This window comes from Natrix helvetica (assembly GCF_964273705.1).
Source record: "Natrix helvetica genome assembly, chromosome: 5".
NCBI classification, from domain to species: Eukaryota; Metazoa; Chordata; class Lepidosauria; order Squamata; family Natricidae; genus Natrix; species Natrix helvetica.
Window position 1 is genome coordinate 35,150,272 of NC_138551.1, and position 23,549 is coordinate 35,173,820.

The 23,549-nt window shown below is 36.6% G+C and overlaps 2 protein-coding genes across 2 annotated transcripts in view; one reads left to right on the forward strand and one right to left on the reverse strand.

Annotated features, from left to right (window-relative positions):
* Positions 1-11,342, reverse strand: part of COL4A3 (collagen type IV alpha 3 chain) — a 64,303-nt gene extending 52,961 nt beyond the window's left edge. Inside the window, exon 1 of the mRNA XM_081956359.1 lies at positions 11,180-11,342. Coding sequence (XP_081812485.1) covers positions 11,180-11,290 — 111 coding nt within the window. The 5' untranslated portion in view covers positions 11,291-11,342. The remainder of the gene's footprint in view (positions 1-11,179) is intronic.
* Positions 11,343-11,420: 78 nt separating this feature from the next.
* The window catches only part of COL4A4 (collagen type IV alpha 4 chain), an 86,596-nt gene continuing 74,467 nt past the window's right edge, over positions 11,421-23,549 (forward strand). The window contains exons 1-4 of the mRNA XM_081956404.1: positions 11,421-11,538; positions 14,831-14,995; positions 15,783-15,822; positions 18,802-18,873. Coding sequence (XP_081812530.1) covers positions 14,955-14,995; positions 15,783-15,822; positions 18,802-18,873 — 153 coding nt within the window. The 5' untranslated portion in view covers positions 11,421-11,538; positions 14,831-14,954. The remainder of the gene's footprint in view (positions 11,539-14,830; positions 14,996-15,782; positions 15,823-18,801; positions 18,874-23,549) is intronic.

Sequence of the window (23,549 nt, forward strand, 5' to 3'; positions counted from 1 at the left end):
GTCAAGGGTCAAAAGAAATTAAGACCCTGTCTTATTTTTGGGGAAACACAGTAGGATTTGGGACATATGGTACAAATGGCTAGAGCTTAGATGTAAAGCTCATACATAAAGGCTATTTAAGAGTTATGTTAAGGTGAAAGCGTAATATATGTATTTATGAATATTGATATAATTTTAAGCTAAAAGGTAATATATATACGTATGAATATTGAGGGTATAATATATAATATATAGAAGAGCGATGTATATAATTGGAAAACAAGAATAATGAAATAACCACTACGTAATTGTGAGCAATATCGATACTGGAACGCTGTAAAAGATTGAAAATGTGGTGTAAATGATGAAATATTTTCAATAAAAATATTTTTAAAAAAGAATATTGTAATATTAATTATGTTCTTTAAAGATTTGTGAAAGTGGAGTGTCAGATTGGTGAAGACAATTAACCAGTTGAGATTTGTGGAAGTAAATATTAACAAAAACGAAAACCCCATCATGTCTTTATTCCTTCCTAGCTGACAAAAATGTAAAATATATAAGGAGACATATCTATAAAATATAAGGTTTTCTTGTTTCCTTTTTAATGTTTTTTCTCTCCACTTTTTCTGTTTTCTGCCTTAGAAGAAATGAAAAATGAAAAATTCTATCATATCAGTTACTAATTTAGGCATAGCAGTAAGGACATACATAAAACTCTAATTCTTTGTTGCAGATTTGGGTTGCTCCCAGTTCGGCCCGGTTCAGCTGAACTGGTAGTGGTGGTGGCAGGAGGCTCTGCCCACCGACCTGAATGCTTCTGCACATGCGCAGAAGCATCGCACACACAAGAGCAGGTGTGTGCACACGAGCGAACCAGTAGTAAAACCGGTACAAACCCACCATTGCTTTGTTGGCACCTAATTACCATTAAAACTATGCAGTCCAGATAAGTCCCTCTCTGATGGTCTGCAGTGAGCCTTGAATGTCTAGAGTTTAACACCTTCAACAATAGGTTGTTAGAACATCTGATGGCCAACGTTTGGTTTGTTTGTTGACCTTGCTTAGCCATGAGCATGGACTTCATCTTTACTTTGTTCTGCCCACCCAGGAAAGTTTTTCTTAAGTAAAAAGGAAGAGAAAAAAATGTGTCCATGAAAGCTGATGCTCTCTAATGAAGTCTAAAGTCCTGGTATTCCCTGGAAATCACCCAGCCAGGCCGACCCTTGATTATCTTTCAGGTCAAGTCAGGCAGCTGCTATCTGCTGAGACAAGCAGAATATAACAGAATTCTTCAACTTGATGCTTTCCATTATATTAAACTAGATTTAGCCTGCATGCTCCAACACATCAAAAGGATCACACTCTGGAGAAGGCTGATACCTTAACAATATAACCAATACAAGAATAATTTATGCAAACAAAATGACTATAATATTAGAAACATAGTCTTCTGTTGAACTACCAAGGCCTCACATTATCGGGCTACCAAGAAGACATATCTATAAACCTGCACAATGTAATCAGTTGTCCAGTTCTCACCTCCGGCACTCTTTCTTTTCTCTCCCATTTTCATTTTAACAGGCAACAGCAAAGATAGTCAGCAACAGCTAGCTACCAAGCCAGAGCCACACAGATAGGTCTGCTTTCTGCCTTTCTGAAAATAGTTTGGACATGCTTAGAGAGAATTTGCAATTGCACTTGGCATAGTTTCCTAGTATATCTATGATAAGTTCCTCAAAAAAAAATCTTGTGTACGGCTCATTCAATCTGCTTATTCAATTGATTGATTTTGATCAATCTTTATAACATTTTTGCCCTAATAGAATTGAGGGGAAAGGTAATAATTAAGATAATATCTCTCTTATATTGCGGTTATAACAAACCTTTTCAGTGGTCTTTGTCTGTTAAAGAAGGGATAGGTATCCCTTCCAGATTTTACTGAATTCTAACTCCCAACATCATTGGTTGTGCTACAGGGACATCTGAGACCTGAAATTTAGCAACTTCCAGATGCCACAACCTGCCCATCCCTGTAAGTCTAAAGAATTTGTGTCTGTGAGAAACAAATATTTTCTAAAGCACTTTTCATACTTCTTGTGATAAACTTTGCCTTGAAAGCCACTCAAGATAAGGGGTCACTTAACCCAACTGGCGGGCAAAACAATCAGGCATATTTATACAAGTGATTTGCATGCAGCCTAACTAATTAAACTTATATTCATAAATTAAAAATTATAAAATTGATGCATTTCTAAAAAGATCCAGACATAACTCAAAGGTGGTAACTGCAAACCAGTAGCTAGAATCATTCCAATTGCTTTGTACTGAAGAGAAAATTATAGCAAAGGCACAGAGCCTGCAACCAAAATTAGAGCAAAGGCACAGAGCCTGCAACCTTTCTCTTTCTTTCAGCCTGTTAAATAAGAATAGAAATGTTCTATACATTTCTTTAGAACTAATGCTCTTTAAGCTCCAATTTTCTACTAAACAGTAGGCATGTATAAATCTAACTTTATACAGGACAATGCAAAACATTCTGAAGTGGTGCTTCACAAAGCTTCTTAGAGGAAGCAAAGCAACGCTACTAAAATGTTTAAATTTAAATGTTGTCTGAAGGTTTCAAAGGCTGCCTTGAACCATCATCTCATTGTTGTGCATCAGAGGTGGTATTCAGCAGGTTCTGACCAATTCTGGAGAACCAATAGCAGACGTTTTGAGTGGTTCAGAGAACCAGTAAATACCACCTCTGATTGGGCCTGCCCCCATCTATTCTCTGCCTCCCGAGTCCTGACTGATCAGGACGGAATGGAGATTTTACAGTATCCTTCCCCTGCCATGCCCACCAAGCCATGCCACACTCACCAAGCCATGCCCACAGAACCAGTAGTAAAAAATGTTGAATCCCACCACTATTGTGCATAGAAAGACAACTATTAAGCTGCTGATAGAAAAGCCCTAATAACATTACCTTGAGATTCCTAGGGAGCAGGGTAGGAGTTAAACATGTAATAAGTATTAAATATATTAACGTTGTTTAATTACAAAAGTAAGTTTGTTTTCTGCAGTTTGGAGAATGTTTGTGCTCCAGCAGAAACTTTAGCTATGCAGGGATAAGCAATCAACCTTACAGGCAGAATCTTGGTTCTGAGCACACTTTCAATTTGGCTAAGTTGTAAAAGATTGTAACTCATCACATTCACTTTAAGCAAGTGTAGGATTACAAAAGAAGGCAATTTCCCCTCATATTATCTATAGGGGTGACATGAACAAAGGGGCACACACTTCTTGTTCTTTTATTACAACAAAATAAAATTGGTTGAAAGGTTTAAAAAGTATGCCAAACCTGCAGGACTTCCAATCTTTAAAGTATGTGAATAGAATATAGAATAGAATAGAATTCTTCATTGGCCAAGTGTGATTGGACACACAAGGAATTCATCTTTGGTGCATATGCCATCAATGTAACTTTTTTTACCTCTTGGATTGCAGTTTTGGATTGCAGTTTTCTTGGCAAGGTTTTTCAGAAGTAGTTTGCCATTAATTGATTCTGAGGATAAGAGACAGTGACTGGCTAAGACCACTCAGTTGGCTTCATGCCTAAGGTAGAACTCAGTCTCCTGGTTTCTAGGATGGTGAGTTAAACATTTCCACAAATGATCCTTACTAGAGTCTTCAGTAAATATTATTGAGCAAAGAATGAGAAGACGCTTCTGAATTTTCACAGTCCATCTTTCTATCTTACATGTGGTTTGATCACCCCCCCCCCCCGCTCTTCTTGTTTCAAAGGCAAACTTCATGAACCAGTTTTGGCAACTAGAAATACAAATATTCTGTAATCAGATCACTTTGAACTACATACCTGCCAAAAAACTGTAGATCCCAGGTTTTTTTTTACCCCCTTAATCAGCAGGATATCTTGGACTATTTGAATAATGTAGGTTCTCTGTTTCAGGGAAACATCTTAATACTTTCTGTATCCTCATAATAAAAGATTCAGTAAGGTATAATCATGATCTTATAACACATTAAAAAAAACCTGGCTGGGTGGAGGGAGGGGATGATACAAGCAGGAATTGTGTGGCTTTCTACTTTGAGAGCATAGTTTACTAAAACATAGAGAACTCGAGACATACATTTAGTCATCAGTTAGATCTGACTTTCTAGGAGCCTGGGTGAGGCGAAAAATGACCCAACACACAACCAGAAGTTCAGACTTCCGGGTTGCCCATTGGCCGTTTTTCTCCCTCTGGAGGCTTCAGAAGGCTTCCCTGAAGCTTATAAAGGGCAAAAAACAGCCCAACGTGCAAACTGGAAGTCTATTCACGAAGTTCCGGTTTGTGTGTTGTGCCATTTTTTGTCTTCCGGAGGGTGAAAAATGGACAAAAATCAAGGCCTAAAATCAGCTGACAGGGCAATGCCTCGCGTGCCCTCAGAAATGGCTCCGTGTGCCACCTGTGGTACATGTGCCATAGTTTCGCCATCACGGTTCTAGGTCCTCATTTTCCTGACCTCCGAAGGATGGAAGGCTGAGTCAACCTTGAGCCTGGTGAGATTCGAACTGCCAAATTGCAGGCAGCTGACAGGAAGCAGAATTAGGCTGCAGTAATGCATTCTAATCACTGCCCCATCACGACTCATGTTCCAGTACATAATGGTACTTTAACAGCAGATTACAGAATGCTTCAAGACTCAATAGTGCACAAGATGGAACAAAAGAACCTTCAGACAATACAGTGACTAATAGCGATCTATGTAAAAAATCAGATCTGCAGATCATTGGATGATGATACAAATTAAATTTAATTCAATTTAATCCAATGAAATCATCACCAGTAAGAAAATTTTGCAGTGTTGAATACCAGAATTAACAAACGGATTTCAAGTGCTGATCATCACCTTTAATGCCACATATGTCCTGAGGCTTGATTACCTTTAAAACTCCTTACTCCAAGCAGAATTTCCTCACCCAAGAATTACCTGCATCCCTCTTGAAGTATGAGAGAGGGATACCCAGAGATGATCATTTTCTACAACAGCTTTCCTATAGCTGAACACACTACTTGGTTATAAGATCATGCCCTCATTTCTGACATTTAGAAAGCTGCAGAAAATCTTAACCATAAGAAAGGCTGAGCACCAAAGAACTGAGGCCTTTGAACTATGATGCTGGAGAAGACTCCTGCGAGTCCCTTGGAGTTAAGGCGATCAAACCAGTCAGTCCTAGAGGAGATCAATCCTGACTGCCCTTTAGAAGGCCAGATCCTGAAGATGAAATTCAAGTACTTTGGCCACCTAATGAGAAGGAAGGACTCACTGGAGAAAAGCCTAATGCTGGGAAAGATTGAGGGCAAAAGAAGGAGGGGCAACAGAGAATGAGGTGGCTGGATGGAGTCACTGAAGCAGTAGGTATGACCTTAAATGGACTCCAGAGGATGGTAGAGGACAGGAAGGCCTGGAGGAACATTATCCATGGGGTCATGGTGGGTCAGACACAACTAACAAGAACAGAAAATCTGGCTCTTCCAGAGACCATCTGTGATACAAGAATGAGAGACTGCACTTTAGTGCTATTAATATGATTATAAAATATATTTGTGATATTGATTTTGCATTTTGATGTTTTGTAGTGTCATATATTGTCTTAACACACATTGTTCATTGCTTTGACACAGTAGAAAAACATATAAAACATATATACATCTACAAAATGATAGAGAATGATTTCCAAACTATAAAAACTTTGTCCATACAACATACAAATCTGAAATCAAACAAATCTTATAAAGCATTAAGAAGAATTTCTATTCACTAAGAAGAATTTCTATTGTGACTCTTAAAATGGACAAGAGTGAAAACTTTTCTCTGTTTCCAAAGTCTTGAGGCCAGCTAAATTCAAACAACTGGCCTAGGAATGGTCCCAGTTGTGAGCAGGAATACAGAACTCTGAGGCCAGGAATCACCATTTAGGGGTAAAAATGTACACATAGCAACGAACAAAGTATTTGAGGCAGGAATAAGCTGAACAGGTTTGCTAGAAGCATTTCAATGCCATGTTTTAATGCCATTGAAATTATGTAATTTATTTGATTACATTAGCATTAATAATGTCATCAAAAAATGAAACAAAGTCATAAAACTTACTTTATCAAAAAGGAAATGAGAAATTCTAAATTAATGAAATTCTCAAAAACCTTAGAGTCAACTAGACAACCTATGACCTGCGGAGTCATCCTTTGAGAGAAAGATAATGCAGTCTGATGTGACCAGAATCAACATGACATTTACTGAATTGTTTTGGGAAGGATTGATTTCTGATTTCTTGTTGGCTTCCCCATGAATTTTGCTTGGGAGAAGCTGGTAGGGAGCATTGGAAAGCATGCTCATGTGACCACTGCAGTATCAATCATTTTGCAAATAAAACTGATCTGAACTTCATGGAAATTTCAACATCAGTCTGGTTTAATGAGTCCAGATTTTTATGCATTCTTTCAGTTAGTGGATTTGAAAAAAAAATATTCAAAAATTATTATGTTATAGTGCACCATTTGGACTAATTGGGGGCTTACAAACAAATACTTTCCTTTATCAGATAATTAACAAATAGATAAACAGAAGAGGTTTGATAATATATAGAGAGAGTTCTGTGTAAATCCCTATGAATAAATGTCCAAGTGTTTTTGTTTGTTTGTTCCTGGTTTGCTGGATGAATATGAAAAATGGACACAGGATACAATCTATTTAATACTGTTGCTTAATTTTCCCAATCTATTTGTTATTAATGTGTATTTCAAAAGTCCATCATCTCATTTTTCTCCCTAAGAATGAACAGGCACCAGCTGGTAGTATGAAAAGGTCAGAAAATAAAATTAACAAATGAAACTGTTTGTAGGAGTTGATCAAACTATAAAATATAGTCAGTGGGCAGGAATATGGCATCTACTGATTGGAGCGTGTTGTCTAACCACATCAGTTAATTTCATAATAACCTGTGTTACTACCAGAGCATCCTCAGGGTATGATCAAAATGACCAAAGTGGCAGCAATGATGGGGAAATCAAAATTCCTTCTGTTCATTTTATGTGACATGGGCGGCCAGTTAATACAATACAATAGTAGAGTTGGAAGGGACCTTGGAGGTCTTCTAGTCCAACCCCCTGCCTAGGCAGGAAACCCTATACCGTTTCAGACAAATAGCTATCCAACTTCTTCTTAAAGACTTCCACTTCACAACTTCTGGAGGCAAGCTGTTCCACTGATTAATTGTTCTAACTGTCAGGAAATTTCTCCTCAGTTCTAAGTTGCTTCTCTCCTTGATTAGTTTTCACCCATTGCTTCTTGTTCTACCCTCAGGTGCCTTGGAGAATAGTTTGACTCCCTCTTCTTTGTGGCAACCCCTGAGATATTGGAACAACATTATCATGTCTCCCCTAGTCCTTCTTTCTCTTAAGCTAAACATACCCAGTTCCTGCCACCGTTCTTCATATGTTTTAGTCTCCAGTCCCCTAATCATCTTTGTTGCTCTTCTCTGCACTCTTTCTAGAGTCTCCGCATCTTTTTTACATCGTGGCGACCAGAACTGAATGCAGTATTCCAAGTGTGGTCTTACCAAGGCATTATAAAGTGGTATTTATAAAGTTACTACCTTATTCCACATTCAGGCCTAGAGAAAAAGCCAAAAGTGCAGGAGAAGGCAAATAAATAAAAATCCCTAGATTTTTATTGCCAACCCTGCATTATGAAATATGTGCATTTGGGGGAAAGGAGAAGAACAACAGGTGGGAGCAGAAAGTACTGTGAAAAATAAGGGATGATTAACTCAACATTGCTACAAAGAAGAGACTATAAAGAACTGATGCATAGAAAAGCTATACATTTCTAGAATATCTTCTTAAACTTTCAAATGTTTACGTCTGTTTTTTTACTTGTGCTATAAGAAGGGAAAGTAATGGATTCTTCGAGGCCAATGTAAGAGCACATAATTTGGAAGCAGTAGTAAGGAGCACAATTTCAAATGTTCTGAAAGAAAGCCTGATATTCAAGCATTATCTTTTTTCAGATAAGGCAGAATCATTTACAGTATTTCAAGAAGCTGAGAATTGTTTGCAAGAAGAGTAATAGAAACCTTTTTGTTACTGTTCAGCTTTCATGCCAGGCAAATTTAATCTTAAACCCAGGGACCTCAGGTTTCCCTTGTGGGCAGTAGCAGTCCCTTAATACTGGCCCTATAGTATAAATGAGGGACTTAGTTATTCTCTAAAAAGGTGTGGTGTAATTTTTCCCATATTGTAAGGGTTCTAAAGAATAAGGTGTGATAAGCCTTTATACAAGCTCACACAACTTAAAAGAGAAGAAAGAACAGCCACCAGAAAACTTTAAAAGAAGGAAGGAAAAAGAAGAGGAGAGAGGAGGAGGCAGCTAGCCAGCCTCACCCATCTACACAATGTCATAATATCACATGTCATTTAGATGTCTGAGAACAAAAGAATAATCTCTCTACAGCATGCATCCCAATTGCGAGTTGATTACTGTACCTCACATTTTAATTATATCCAAAGAACAAGAACGCAAAGCCTACACACACACACACACACACACACACACACACACACACTGGATGGATGGGTGGGTGGGAGGGAGGGAGGGAGGGAGGGAGAGAAAGAGAAAGAGAAAGAGAAAGAGAAAGGGAAAGGGAAAGAGAAAGAGAAAGAAAAAAACATATGCAGGCTTAATTTAGTGGGTCAGCATAGTCCATAAATCATGATCAGGTATAATTCTTTATTGTAAAAGTAACAATTTTTAGATACTTTAAAGGGAGACAAATACATAGAAGATGGAGCTATTGACTGGCATTGCCAATAAGAAAAGATTGCTATTATATATTTCTTGAAGATGAGCAGAACAATGCAGGAAAATAGTGAATTATAGTGCAATCCTACAAACATGTTTTGCAATTCTGTAATATCACAGATATTTTTCAAATGTTTTGCAATTATAAGTATCACATTTTTTGGAGGGGGGGTCACTGTTAAGTAGATGTATTTAGATATTGCCTAGGAAGAGGCTAGTGTTGAAAACAGAACGTTGGAGGCTGTGATAAGGCCCTGAAGATATTCTCCTCTTCATACTTTCCTTCATACATTTTCACTAAATTCTAAAGTTGTAAATATTGTCATGACAAATTTCACGACAAATTTCACATTTCACGACAAATAAGTATCTGCTACTTCTTTGGGACTTTAGTGTCCATGAACATTGGCTCTGTATGTCAGATAAATGAAAGCTGAAGACCATTTGAGAAAAAAGTTTGACTAGGGCAGCAAATAATCTGTGTTCAGGATGCAACAGCTGCCAAACAGTTGGGAGGATGTTATTGTTGCTTAGGGAAGAGTAACTGTAGTTAGATAATTGGTAAAAATGCAAATAATAGTCGTAAAATTCAAAAATGTTAGAACCACCCACATTCCAGCATGGGAATGCTTTTGGTTTATTTTGTTTATCAGATAATTATGTAGACTAGTTACTAAACAGAAAAAAATATAATTGAAGCTGAAATATTTAGTGATATGTGATTTTGGAGCAATTTGCTATGAAAAATTGTACTTCACCAGATTTTTATGATATTCTGTGTTAAAGAAATAGAGCAATTCACACATTATTCCAAATCATGATATACTGTCTTATTTTAATTTAGCATACTGCGAGAACTTTGCCAACTATGCATTGGTTGATAAAATATGGCTAAAACAAACTTTGGCAATGTGATATATGAATACACAGTCTGGTGTAGTGGTTCAGGTGCTGGCCTAGAAACTAGGACAGTGTGAATTCTAGGCTTCCCTTAGGTATAAAAACCAGATGATTGGGCTAGTCACTCTCTCTCAATCAAGCCCATCTCGTATGGTTGCATTGGGGGGGGGGGAAATAGGAGGCAACAATATTAGATTAAGTCTGCCCCCTTGAGATAGCTAGATTAAATAGGAGAGAGAGAGACAGAGACAGAGAGAGAGGAGGAGGAGGAGGAGGAAGAAGAAGAAAAAGGAAAAAAAGAAGAGGAAGAGGAGGAGGGAGGGAAAGGAGGAAGGGGAAGGAGGAGGAAGAAGATCTTAACCAAATAACCTTTGTATGGACTTTCATCTAAGCATTTATTATCTCTGGGACAAGATAAAATTATAGACCATCTGTCATTATTTTTCTATAACAATAATTGCTTTCTTCTTTTATTGAACAGTTGTTTCTAAAAGGCTTCCCCTCCCCTACATAATTTGTTCATCAATTTTCAAGAGATACCAAACATATTCACATGTGCCTTTCTTTGCCTGTAGTTTGAATATTTTTAATCTTTTTATCACTGCTAGTCACAAAACAACTCTTCTAGAACTCTGCATTCTGTTGTGTCCAGAAAAGGTTGTGCCAATGAGAGTTTCAGGGATCATTCTCCTGTTTATACTTTTTTTGGTGGCAAATAGGTAATACTTTCTAACAGGAAGAAAACCAAAGTGATGCTTTGGGCTTCATGTTTACCTTTTGGAAAACTGTCTGCTATATACTGTATAGCATATCTTCCCAGATTTGCCTGCACAATGCAATTCATATGACAGCAAGACAGGTGTACTGAAGCAAAACACCTCCAGAGAAGACAGTTCTTATTGAAGCAAGTCACATGTTATCAAATGCAAAAAAAAAAAAAGGGGGGGGGAGGAAAAGGCAACTGACTTGAGAGAAAAGCAGCGGGGAGAATTTTAAGCCACCAATGCAGAAAGCAAAAAAGCCTCAATCAACCTAGCGCCATCCTCTCGTTTCAAAATAACTTTTTTCCTGCCTCTTAGACTTGGGCAAAGGGTTTTTCAGGCAAAGCAGGGAACTGCGATCTGTTTCTTTCCTCCCTGCTTTCAGATAAAGATTCAGATTAAAACTACGCTTAACAGTTTCTAATGAGTTGTACCCACTGTTGATTTTTATCTAATGGAAAAAGCAGGCTTGAAAACGCTACAAATAAGCAAGGAATAACTTCAGCAGATGAAACTGTCTCCCGGGTGGCAAAGCTGCTCTGACATTTCTTTCCGTTAAAGACACTGGAGTCCTGCTGAAAGAAACAGTCCCGAGGCGGGGATGGGGTGGGTCGGTGGGCTATTTTCCTTCGGGTTACTCCGCAGGCAGAAAGCCGCTTTAGTCGGTCAGCATCACTGACTACACTCACCTTCGCGGCAACAGCAGTAGGAAAGCCGTCCTGCTCCCAGCCGCCCAAAGCCAGCATGTAAATGAAGGCTAGCCCCAAATGCCAGGTTTGGGGGCGCACGAGCCCCTCCATGTCCACGCAGCACTCCTGCCTTTCCTTTCCAGTGTCACCGGTCTGCGGTCCCTTCGCCTCTGTCCTGATGTCACTCACCCACGCACCCACCCGGCGCATCCATGCACGGTCCAGGGAAAGCTCCTCCCCCCCCTGGGGTGGCGGGAGGAGAGTAGAGAAGGGTGGAAGCGGCAGAACTTTGCCTTAGAGGAGGAAACTGAGCGGGAGCCGAGGACGAGAGCTTCAGGGGCTGGTCTCCTAGAAGTCAGGTAAGCCCGTCGTGGCGGGGAAAGGAAGGGGGGCTCTGGGGGGGGGGGAGAAGGTAGCATCCCATGCCAAGTATCCGATGTGTTGGGACCCAAAGGGGAAAGGAAGGTGGGGTTATGGGGGTGGGAAGAGGGGGAGAAGGTAGAATCCCGAGCCAAGTATCCGATGTGTTGGGACCCAAACTCTCATAATACAACGCGGTCCAGGGGTCAGCGTTCCACCACATCTGGATTGCCTGATCGGGAAGGCAGCGCTCTAAGGAAGGGAGCGGAAGGTCTGCCTTCCGCTGCTAAGTTGAAGAGCTTTGTATCCATCTGTCTTCGAGTTGGCAGAGAAGTGTGCAGGATGACATTTGCTCTACCGTGGGAAATCCCTATCCTGCCTCTAGGGCCTCTCTTCTCATTTATTTCGGGCCTTTCTGCTCTTCCTTCAAGGTAATGAGTGACAAAGCCTAACAAACTATTCACATGCTGATATTTGCCCTTGGAAGAGATTGGAATACAAGGGGAAATACTTCTTTAATGCTGGTGCAGCTAAGGACAATTTAAGATGAGCTGGTATTTCATTGCATGATATAGCAACAATGCCATAGGAACTTGGCAAGGCAGGACTGCCCTGCGCTGGGTATACCTGGGGGAAATTCCTGGTCTTTTTCTTTCTACTAGATATAAATTGGAATAGTGGCCAGATATCCTGGGATAAGAGTGCTCAGAAACTTTGGCCTGTTTGGCTCAAACCTGGAGATATATCTTGAGATTTATTTCCTCTGGCTTGACATGTTTAGCACAGCCCAAAGCTGCTAGCTAACCATTTAAACATGTGCCCTCCTTGTTCCTTGCTGAACCCTAAATATTACTGGAAGAAAGGCTAATAGGCTTGTTGGGGTGTAATTTGCCATCCATTGTCAACTATCTGGGTCATGGAAAACTCTGAGTATTAATAAAAGGGAACTTCAGAGCTGTATTGTGGCCATTTCTTTATACCAGGCCACAGTACATCCCTGACTGGATTTTTGCTGTTATATCAATTAGAAGGTTCTGAATCTCTTTGCTACTATTGAGTTTTTGTAGTCCAGGGGCAATAGCCCTACTTTTGATTTGGAATAAGCAAACTGTTGTTTAGATATATCTTTAGTGGGAAATCCCTGGATCTTTGGATTTCAGAATTTTAAAAATCACATTAGAGCTCACATCCAAAGCTGTGACAAAATGATTTTTTACCGAAATATTTGGATATTATTTTTTTCACCCACTAAGGCAAATCGTTTTTACTATAGAGAGGGTGAAAGTGGCAGATTTTTTTTTAGTATATGTGGTGTACATAATTTATGTTAATACATGTAGAGTAAAAGATTTTGGCCTTAAGTTACCCTGTCATTTCCTCATATCAGATTGATTTATAACAGCAGGTGCAGTAAAATGATTCTGTTACCTTGTCTGTAAGACTTTTTACATTAACTGATCCAAGAAAAGATGGTGTTAGTTCCGGAAAACTAGCCTTGAAAACTAATTTGGAATATTACTTCCATGTTCCTTCCAACATTGTCCTTTATAAGGTTTTCAGGATTTCTCTGTCACTATCACTTGCTTTCTATTTATTATTAAGACTATAAAATTATGTTGACTGAGAATGCATTTTTAATACTTACTTAAAGCTTGTCAAGGTAGCTTAGAAGTTTAACTACACTGAAATTGAATAGGCTTAAAATGGATTTTTGAGGCATTATGTGACACAATTAACAGAGTCAGAGTTAAGCATTATAGATGCTGTCTATGTTTCCTCAAGTTAACGTCCCTTCGGGGGGGGGGGGGCAAATAATATTTTAAAGACATATTTAATTTGTTTGTTTGTTTGCTTGGCAGACTTTGGTATGGTTTAGATACCAAACATGGTTCAGCTTTTAGTGGGAAAATGAGTATTCTTCATATTTTATGGTTTATGGCTAAACCAGGCCAGCATGCTAATTTACAGGTGATAAAAGCATGTTGCATTCTGAGTTCTGAATGAAGACTTTTCCCTATGCTAGCCTTGTTAAAGGCAATCATCTGGGTTTCAAACTTGAAAATCCTAGAATCATTTTTGAATCTCAGCTATTCAGACTCTAAAGAAGAGTAAGACTTTTTTGGCCTTATTCTAAATCATTTTTGTAACTATTTCTGTTATGTTATGTTACCCTCAGATCTCTCTTTTTGGTTTAGAATTGTGATACAGAAGGAATTTGTTATTCAAAGGGAAATCAAAACTCCTACTAGGTGTGCCAGAGTTAGTATTCAGCTATTTTTTAAAAAGATAACTATGTAATTAGAAAACAATGCCAAAACAAATTAGCTTTAAGTTTACCTCCATATTTCTACTTGGATTAAAATAGTTTTCTAAGGACTGGAGTTCTAGGAAGAGATCTTCCAAACACTCATAAGAATTCTCTTGATTCTTTAAAAAAATGACAAAAGACATCCTGGTTCACCCAAATAGAAGTTCTTAGATATTTAAAAAAAAAACAACATTTTGGTACTAAATTAAATTCTCATAAATCAAGTTTCTTGTATTGCACTGCTCTGGAGTAGAGACCTAAATGAGGCCTTGGGTCAGGTTCTTTGATGGTTCCTTCATTAGCTAAACCCCAAACTGAAATAAAGACACATTTTCAGGTGCCTGTAAATAATCCTACCATGGATAACAGGCACATTTCTAGGTGTCTGAAATGTACATTGATTTTTCTGACATGCATGTTGAAATAAACCTTGAGAATTATTGTCTATCTGATTATGTTTTTGCTTTTGAAAACAATATTACATGGGGGAATTTTGTTGCGTATATATAAATGAAAGCAAAAGCATTTGTTCCATGACACCAGAAGACTAAGTTAATGGACATTTACATTAGTATTTCACTTAAGAAGAGTGTGCTAATCAGTGGTGGGTTCCTACTGGTTTGGACTGGTTCAGCTGAACCGGTAGTGGTTTGATGACCTGGGTCGCTGGAACCAACAGCGACCCAGGCCTGCCATCCTCCTGAACCAGTTCTCCTACGGTGCTGCCCTCTTGATTTTAGGTTCTGTGCATGCAGAGAACAATTTTCATTGAAAAAAAAATAACTTTTTTCATTTTTAAATGTCTTGCACATGCGCAAAACATTACGTGCAAATGTGCACACATTTCGCGTGCACCAAATCAGCAGTAATGGTGGCAGCAATCAAGCCTTGCTGCTAATATTTCCAAAATACCTCAACTTAAATGTAAAGTTAAAAATATTTGTGCATAAAGTTAAAGTTTGTCATACTTTCTTTCCCAGCAGATCACAAAGCCAAGAAGAACATTAAACGTGGTTTTTATACCTGCAATGGGATCAAGTCTTTGTTATTAAAAATTACAATTTTGAAGGCCTGGGTTCAAACATATTAATATAAACGACATCCATAATGAATTGCTTATATTGGATTAAATGGATTACATGTGTATGGTATGTTTTCTTTTCTAGTTATAGCAATAACTTTCAAATTAGAAAACAGAAGCAGGCTCAGTCTGCTGGTTTTTAATCTGATTGGTGCTACTTGAAATAGATTGCATCTGGTATTTACCCTTATATTTGCTAGATACTGACAAAATTCAAAATATAAGCACAAATATTAATTTTGTTGGTTAACGAAACAGGGAATTCTCTAATTTACCCATGTTTCCATGAGCCAGTGAGAATCAAACTCCTGGCAGTGGGCAGAGTTAGTCTGCAATATTGCATTCTAACTACTGTGTCACAATGGCAAAATTCATTTAACTTAGCATCAGATATTTTGGGCTCAGTTGTCATAATTTGAGGACTACCTGAATTAACTGTGCAAATATGTGACTGTGTTCCTAAGGAACTATGAAGAATTAATAAATGATACATAGGATATAAAATCCACACTTTTATAGTCTTTCCATTTTATATCTTGAGAGGAAGATGATATGTTTGTCTAACATTCCATCCCATGCTTTACTATATTTTTTCAATTTTCTCAATTTTTAAGACTCACGTGATATAAAGTAATCCCAGTGGCTGAGTATGTTTGACACAGAGAATCACTCTTTAATTGTGATATCTTAAACTATGTATAGTTTAACTATATGCAAACCGAGACACTATTTTACTAGAAAAATAAAAAAATCCTAATCATTTTTCTAATTCTTTTAAAAACTTGCAGTAAGATTTTCCTATATCAATTTGAGGCTGATTATCCTAATTTAATCTGTATCTTTCTGTGAATTAGGTGGTTTATAATTGTTGCTTCAGTCCATACATCTTCTGGGGTAAGTGATACAAATAAAAAAAACTTCCTTCTTTTATTCACATGCATGCTATAACATTCTTTTTGAATCAATAAAATTTCTCAGATACTGTATGTGTTGCTGATGAAAATTGAATAATAACTTTAACCAATAAATAATTTTGCATATCTTCAATGTTATCATGCCCTGACCTATTGGGAAACATAAAGTTGCTTGGAAAAGTTTCCTTAGTATAATTAGTCAAATTAGCTAGCAAATTTACATTTACGTATTGAATATTGAGTGGGATTTTTAAGTAGTAACATTTGCTGTAAAGCTCAATATGAACGTTTGTCTTGAATATAATTAAAGTGAGAATTACTTCAATAGCATGTTTAGCAAATCATATCTGATTTTCTATACAATTAAACATCAGGACAGAGTATAGCATTGAAGGTGAAGCATACTGGAAGTTAGGATTTAAGAAAAAACTCTCATAGGCATCTGGTCTGAATCTGAAATTAATCTTACAAAACAGGCTGATAATTGTCCTAAGTAATGCCCCTATTATTGTTGTGGGCAAACTATTCATACATTTGTTTTTAGAAAGCATATACTAATTACATAGTTTGGATGGTTTCAGGCTTAAAATATCTGCAACTTGAAAACCTAAGAACGTCTATAGCTTATATACTTCCCAAAATCGATGCAAGTAATAAGGTAGCAAATAATAATTTTAAGCAAACTTTCTCTCTTCAGGAAGCCTTTCCCCACTTATTCATCAGTATAAGAAATTGCCAAAAAGTCCCATCACATTTGAGAAACTTCTGAACCAAATTTTAGCTGCTGGTGACATCTTAAGTGAACTGAAAGTAGAACATAGGCCAAACATTTCTTGCAGAGGAAGCTCAAAAATGTATTTTATTATTGCACACCTTCCTCTAAGGAACCCAAGGTCAGCTTGCAAAGAATTTGATGATTCCACAACACACTGTTTTCTTTGGGAGGAGCTGTAAATCGTTAAATGAAAAATAGTCAAAATTTTTGTGATTAATCTATGTTTTGACTATTCTAGCATGTTAATCTTCAGTGCAAGGTTAAACTGAAAAATAGTTTTCCTAGAATGATAATAAAACATGTTTTAGTTGGGAGGGGGGGGGCACCCAGAAACTTTTAACAGTCACAGTGCCTCAGAAGCATGCATCTAAAAAGCCAAAAAAGCAAGAGATAAATTGATATTTCCCTTGGAATTTTGCCTCAAGATAAAATGACCCAGATGTCTTTTTTTGCATAACTAAGTATGCGTAAGTACATATACAGACTAAAGAGCAAGAAAACAAAATGTTTTGGAAATATTTTGATAAGGAAAAAAACGACCAATGCATTTAATGAAAAAACTATGAAGAGAATCTGAAGGGCTCCATCATTACGTACTTTAAAAAAGTCACTCAAGGACTGGCTCATATATCATGAGGCCTGAGACTCCAGGAGATCATGGAGATTTTCTTTATGACTACTAACATATAATCTCTCACACACTTTAGGATTATTATTATTTTAAAAACTTTTTAATAATAACTTTTAAAAAATCATTTTGTGTCATTGTTGAACATTGCCCAGGGTCACATTTCATGAAATGGGTGGCCATATACATTTGATATATAAAGCAAATAAATGGATGAATAAATAAAAGAACACCATGAAAATATAAACCTATTTGGTAATAGGCATAGAGTTAAAATTATAATGATGCACAAAAGCCAGGTAAGTCAAGAATGCAAGATGCATTATATCACCAATAAATGCACATATTTTTGCTTTACATGTTGTGTGGCTGAGATACAAATATGAAATCATAGCCAATTTTGTAGATTAGTTCACATAATTTATGAATATTATAATTATTGTAGATATTCTAACTAATACGTATGTGGATGATAAACTATATTGTCACTTAAGCAGCTGATACTATAACTCCAACATATTATCTGATAATATTCCATTTTATCTGCTTGAAATTTTTATGATTGTCTAAAAGTCTTTTAAAAGTAAATCCCTTCTCCAATGGCATATAAGAATCAACTTACATGCATACAAGTGCCACATTTCATATTATTACCACACAGTAGCAACTTTCTATATTATATTTCTTCAATGCTTTAACAGCACAAGATTCCTGCCAGAGACATTTTGGCAGCTTTGTTCTAGACTTGCTATATTCATTTTTGTTTAAAATGAATAAAAATAACACCAACATCTTTCCAAAATGTATCTCTTCCTATAAAACCTTGAAGTAAACTTTGACTCAGAAAATTTCAAAGCTCCCAATAATATCTTGATATTTGTTTTGTTTCGGTTTTGGCTAGGGAATTCCCAGCACTTCAAGGACAATTCCCAGAATCTTGATTGGTGTCTTTTATAGGTCTCACACCTATCCTCTTTTACTTAAAATTATGCAATTTTTAAAATGTCATGGTCTTCACTGATTTGTTCCTATCTCTTTTGCCTTGTCCAGGAGCAAATCTTTTTGTGTGTGTTTCTGTTTTGACTTAACTTTACCAAAAATTCCATTACTACCCTTAGCTAATTTCCTGATTTTGTGGGGTTTTTTTCCTTTTGCTCTTTTATAAAAAAATCTGTAATATTCATTCAATAACTTTATCTGTCTAAAGACAGTCTCATTGGGGTTAATTTTAGATGCTTTTTTTGCACATGTGTGTGTGTGGGGGGGGAGGGTACATACAGACATCTAGTACAGTACAAATATGTGAAATAAAATAATACATATACAGTATACACATACACACATACAGGTTTAGTGATTCTATAATCTTATCAATCAGTATTTTACCCACTATTTCTTTTATATATTGTTTGTAAACAAGTTTTTTAATAGCCTTATTGATGATTAAGCATTTCTAAGCTTCCAAATACATTTGGAATTTATATGTCATACATTTATATGACATTGGTAAACAGATCTGAAATGGGATAACAGGGATATCTTCTATTTCTTCTTAGGGCTCATATATTGGACATTGTGGTGGAGAAGATTGCTCCATTTGCCGGTGCTTTCCTGAAAAAGGCTCAAGAGTAAGTTTTAGTTTCCTTTATTTTCTTCTGCTTTTCTCTTAACAGGTACTGAAACTACATGTCAAATGAAAACAAACCAAATCATAATAATCATGAATAAAATGTAAGGAAAGATGCACTCAGAATTCTTAATCTAAAAAATATTCACTAAAGCAGAATTGTTTCAGAAAGCATCTAAAAATGAAGGAATGAAATTGTTAGATCAGGTAAAGGGAAGGCACACTCAGGCTTAGGCAGCAACAGCTCTTTATTAACAGAAATCCACTATGTACGATCCAGCAAAGGTTCAGTCTGACAGCAGCCCTTTTATAGGGAGCTGTCAGACCCTTCGACCAATCAGGTTGAATCTCTGTTCCCACCAGCATAGAGGATCTTGGTGTAAACCAGGGGTGTCCAAACTTGGCAACTTTAAGACTTGTGGACTTCAACTCCCAGAATTCCCCAACCCCTGGTGTAAACCATTGTAACTGATTCTGGTATCTAACAGAAATTGTCATATTGGGCAACTTTTTATAAGTTGGGGGCCAGAATCAAAAATATTCACTTATATTTATTTCTGCGAAAAGTTGTACTTCATTTTTTCCATGTTAGAGTCTGATAGGTGATTTAAATGTCTCATAAAGTTAATATTCATGCTTTTTGACCTTCATGCAAGAACAATCCAGTTTCGGATTTCTCAGACATTACATTATTTGGAGTTTTAAATTTTAAAGTGTCTTAAATTAATTCCAGGAAATTCTAATTCAACCAGCAATCTTGATGGAAAAGTGCTGCTAAGACCAATGCATATTCTGTAACATTAAGTCCAACAATATATCCCTAACCATAGGTAGTTATCAAGAGTTCATTGTTCTAATGAGCCTTATGACTTAGTAAAGGCTGGAGCCTGGATCAGTAGAATGACATCTTTGGACTTCTGATAATCAAGTACTTCTGTCCAAGAATTATAACCAATAATCTATAATACCTGACAGACTAATTCTTTTGAGTAATGATAAATAGTTCTAGGCTAAATGTGGCTAATGTATATATAAATCACTTTCAGTGAAAAATCTGTATAACAATAGCTACCGTATGTAGAAACCCAAGGTATACAATAATTAGAGTTATTTCACAACAATGATATTGTTTAGTCCTCCAGTTTAAAAAGAATTCTGCCTATTTGGGGGAAGTATAGTATGTATAATGTATAATGGAAAACAGATTAGCATCTTAAAGGAAAGCTGTGTACAGTTCCCATGACATAAAGATTCATTGTCAATTTAACTTGTTTCTAACAAACTGCTGAATTAATTGTAGGATAGGAACATGTAAGAATATGGAATTGAAGTTTTCCCTCATTTCAGTGCTGGATTCATTTCAATATAGCATTGTAGGCACTGTAGCAGGAGAGCTATGTTAATTGATTTTTTTAGACAAAGAGAAAGAGTCTGTGTTCAGCAGATTTGTGGAGCGGCAGCTCTCAAATGCTCAGGTCTTATAATAAAAAGATATTAGTTTTCAGTGGGACTACAAGATCTTTCTGATTCTTGTATCTCCATTATCTGTCACCTGTTTCAAAAAGGATTTCAGGGCTATTTGCTAACTAATTTCTTACAGAGATGTCCTTTCCTCACAGTCTTGGGACAATGGCTTAAGAAGGTGGAAGCCATAGATACACATATTTTTTAAATAATGCAGATAATGCAGCGTTTAATTTTACTTTACAAGCTGAATATTTAAAATTATCTATGTCGTATTAACAACCCTTTTCCTTCTTTAAGAGTAGAGTTTAATACATGAGTTTGTTAAATCTAGAAACACTTCTTTGCAGGACTTGCTCATTTATTTGTGGGATAATGAACCATATCATGGAAAATTAGAAAATGCCACACTTGAATGAACTGGAATTTTAATTGCTAAAAATGTAGTCTTTAAAATGTTAAACCAAGATCAAATAAAAGAGAAGCACACAAGGAAGCAAAAAATTGAAACTTAGTTCCACTTGCTGTTCACATAATGTATTAAATGACTATTATGCACAACTCTATCTTTAAACAAAAGTAAATTGGGATTGCTTGCTCTCCATGTCTGATGAGAAAATTCATATAATAAATAATAAAAGAACTGTATTATTGATTTGCTTGAGATTTGGCTGCAGTCTTGCATTTAGTAACCATTTTCCAGCCTAATTAAATTCTAAGGGCAGGACCTTACTTTTTAAAAAAGTGGCAAACCAAGTCCAAATTAAAAGGTAGGGAGTCCAATTACTAAATAATGATAGGGAGATTATAGTACTCCATCTGTATTGATCTGAATTCACTCTCCCTTTTCATCATTAGTAATAATAACTATGATTTATTGTGTTGATCAAACTTAGGTAGCTATCATTTAATCTTGGTTTTGAAAGAAATGGTAATGCATACTGTATTTCTGCTAATTCAGACAACCAGGAATAGGAACATGTCAGTGGGAAAAAAGAAGAGGCAAAGGAGAGGAAGACTTCGTAAAATCTGTTTAAAGAAAGAGTGTAAAACTACCAGCTTATGCTTAGTCAATTGGTCCTATGAGGATATTGTATTTTAAGGAATCCAAAATTTAAAATAATTTTACAGAAAAACATTGATTTTTGCCTTTCATTCTACAATCATTAGCTGCTTTTCTTTAAAACCAGATGTTTTTATTTCTGCTAAAATTCTGCAGTTGTACTTTCTAGTTTTGATATTTTTTAAAAAATTAAATGTATTTTAATAGTTGAAAGGGCCACAATATGACCTGGTTTGATCTTAATCTTTTATCCTCTTTGCTGATAGAGTTAAATAGATCATGACAACAAGTTGTCATTGATGATCTGACCTAATTTTTTGGGATCCTAACAAATGTGTACCAGATGTTAAATTAAGCAGCTCTCTTGAGGTGTGATGAAGTACCCTGCCATTAGCAATTTCAGTATAGGATTCAATAGAAGAATTAGCCAGAACAAATAGTACTATATGCTTCTTGATTCTGTCCAAGGTACTGAAATATTTGCTTTCAAACATTTATTTCTGGAATTCTGACTCTGTTTAATATTTTTTCTTTTCCCCCTGATCTTTTCTTTCTTCTCACAAAGAAATAGTGACATCTGCTGGAGATTGTGTATATACATATACATAAACAGGCATAGACAGATACAGATATATAGACAGAATATCAATGAAGAAAAACAATTAGAGGTGGCATTACAATAATGTAGAAAGAGAACATAGTTAAGTTATACATACTGTTTATAATATCAGGTAAGATAATCATATTCTATTGCAACCTTGAAAATGTATTTTTATTACTATCTCTTTTTTAACAATTAAACCAAATAATCTTGGTTTAATAAACCAAATCACCAATAATAAATAAACCAAATAAACAATCTCCTATGGTTTCACCATGCTTTCCACAATACATGTTGCCAATTTAAAAACCTAAATTCTGAATTCATTCCTTTAAACTCAAATTTGTATTACTTAAATCACTAGGGGATTGTTGAATTCCTGAGGATTCCTATAGGACATGATATCATTGACAAACTAATTCATGTTTTCCTTAAATGACTTTGACATGGAATATCCTTACATATTCTGTCTAAATATTTGTACATCCCATTTAAATAGTAACAGCCCCACTATAAATTCAACTGCAGGGCGGAAGATTTCAATATTGTGTGTGTAAATATTTTTTCATTTTTTATTTTTACACACACAGAGACACACACACACAGACACACACACACACACATATATTTGTAAATATACAAATATATATATATATATATTCGTAAAATATATATGCATACACAATTTATACATACACGCACCATTTGGAATATCTATATATGTGTATATATCTACATTTGTATCATTTGCATAATGCACATGCATATACATAATTCCATCAAGAAATCTGCAAAATGCTTCAAAAAGTAAATACATTTTGCAATGCCTTTCTTCTCACTGCATCATATTTCCACACCTTGTGAGAAAGAGGTCACACACATATTCCCTAGTAGAGACTTAATAGTCAGCTATTCAGTCCAACTATACATTGGCCTGGTACACCAGTTGCGCCCCTTCCTGGATCGGGATGCTCTGTGCTCAGTCACTCATTCCTTCATCCTTTCTCGCCTGGACTACTGCAACGCTCTCTACATGAGGCTCCCCTTGAAGACCACCCGGAGGCTTCATCTGGTCCAGAATGCGGCCGCACGGGTTATCATGGGGGTACCTAGGTACTCCCATGTTACACCCCTTTTAGGCGGCCTGCACTGGTTGCCGGGTTGTTTTCTGGGTGCAATTTAAGGTACTAATTATGACCTTTAAAGCACTCCATGGCTTAGGCCCAGGGTACCTGCGAGACCACCTACTGCCACAAGTAGTCTCCCACCATCCAGTGCAATCCCACAGAGTTGGCCTCCTCAGGGTGCCGTCAGCCAGACAGTGTTGGCTAGCAAGCCCCAGGGGGAGAGCCTTCTCTGTGGGAGCGCCTTCCCTTTGGAATGAGCTGTCCCCGGAGCTTCGCATAATCCCCGACCTCCGGTCCTTCTGACGCACCCTAAAAAGTTGGCTTTTCCAGCAGGCCTGGCCTGAACAAAATAAAATAAATGATTGATTTAATTGTTAATTTTAATCTTATTTTTAAAATGTTATTATTAATATTCATTGGGT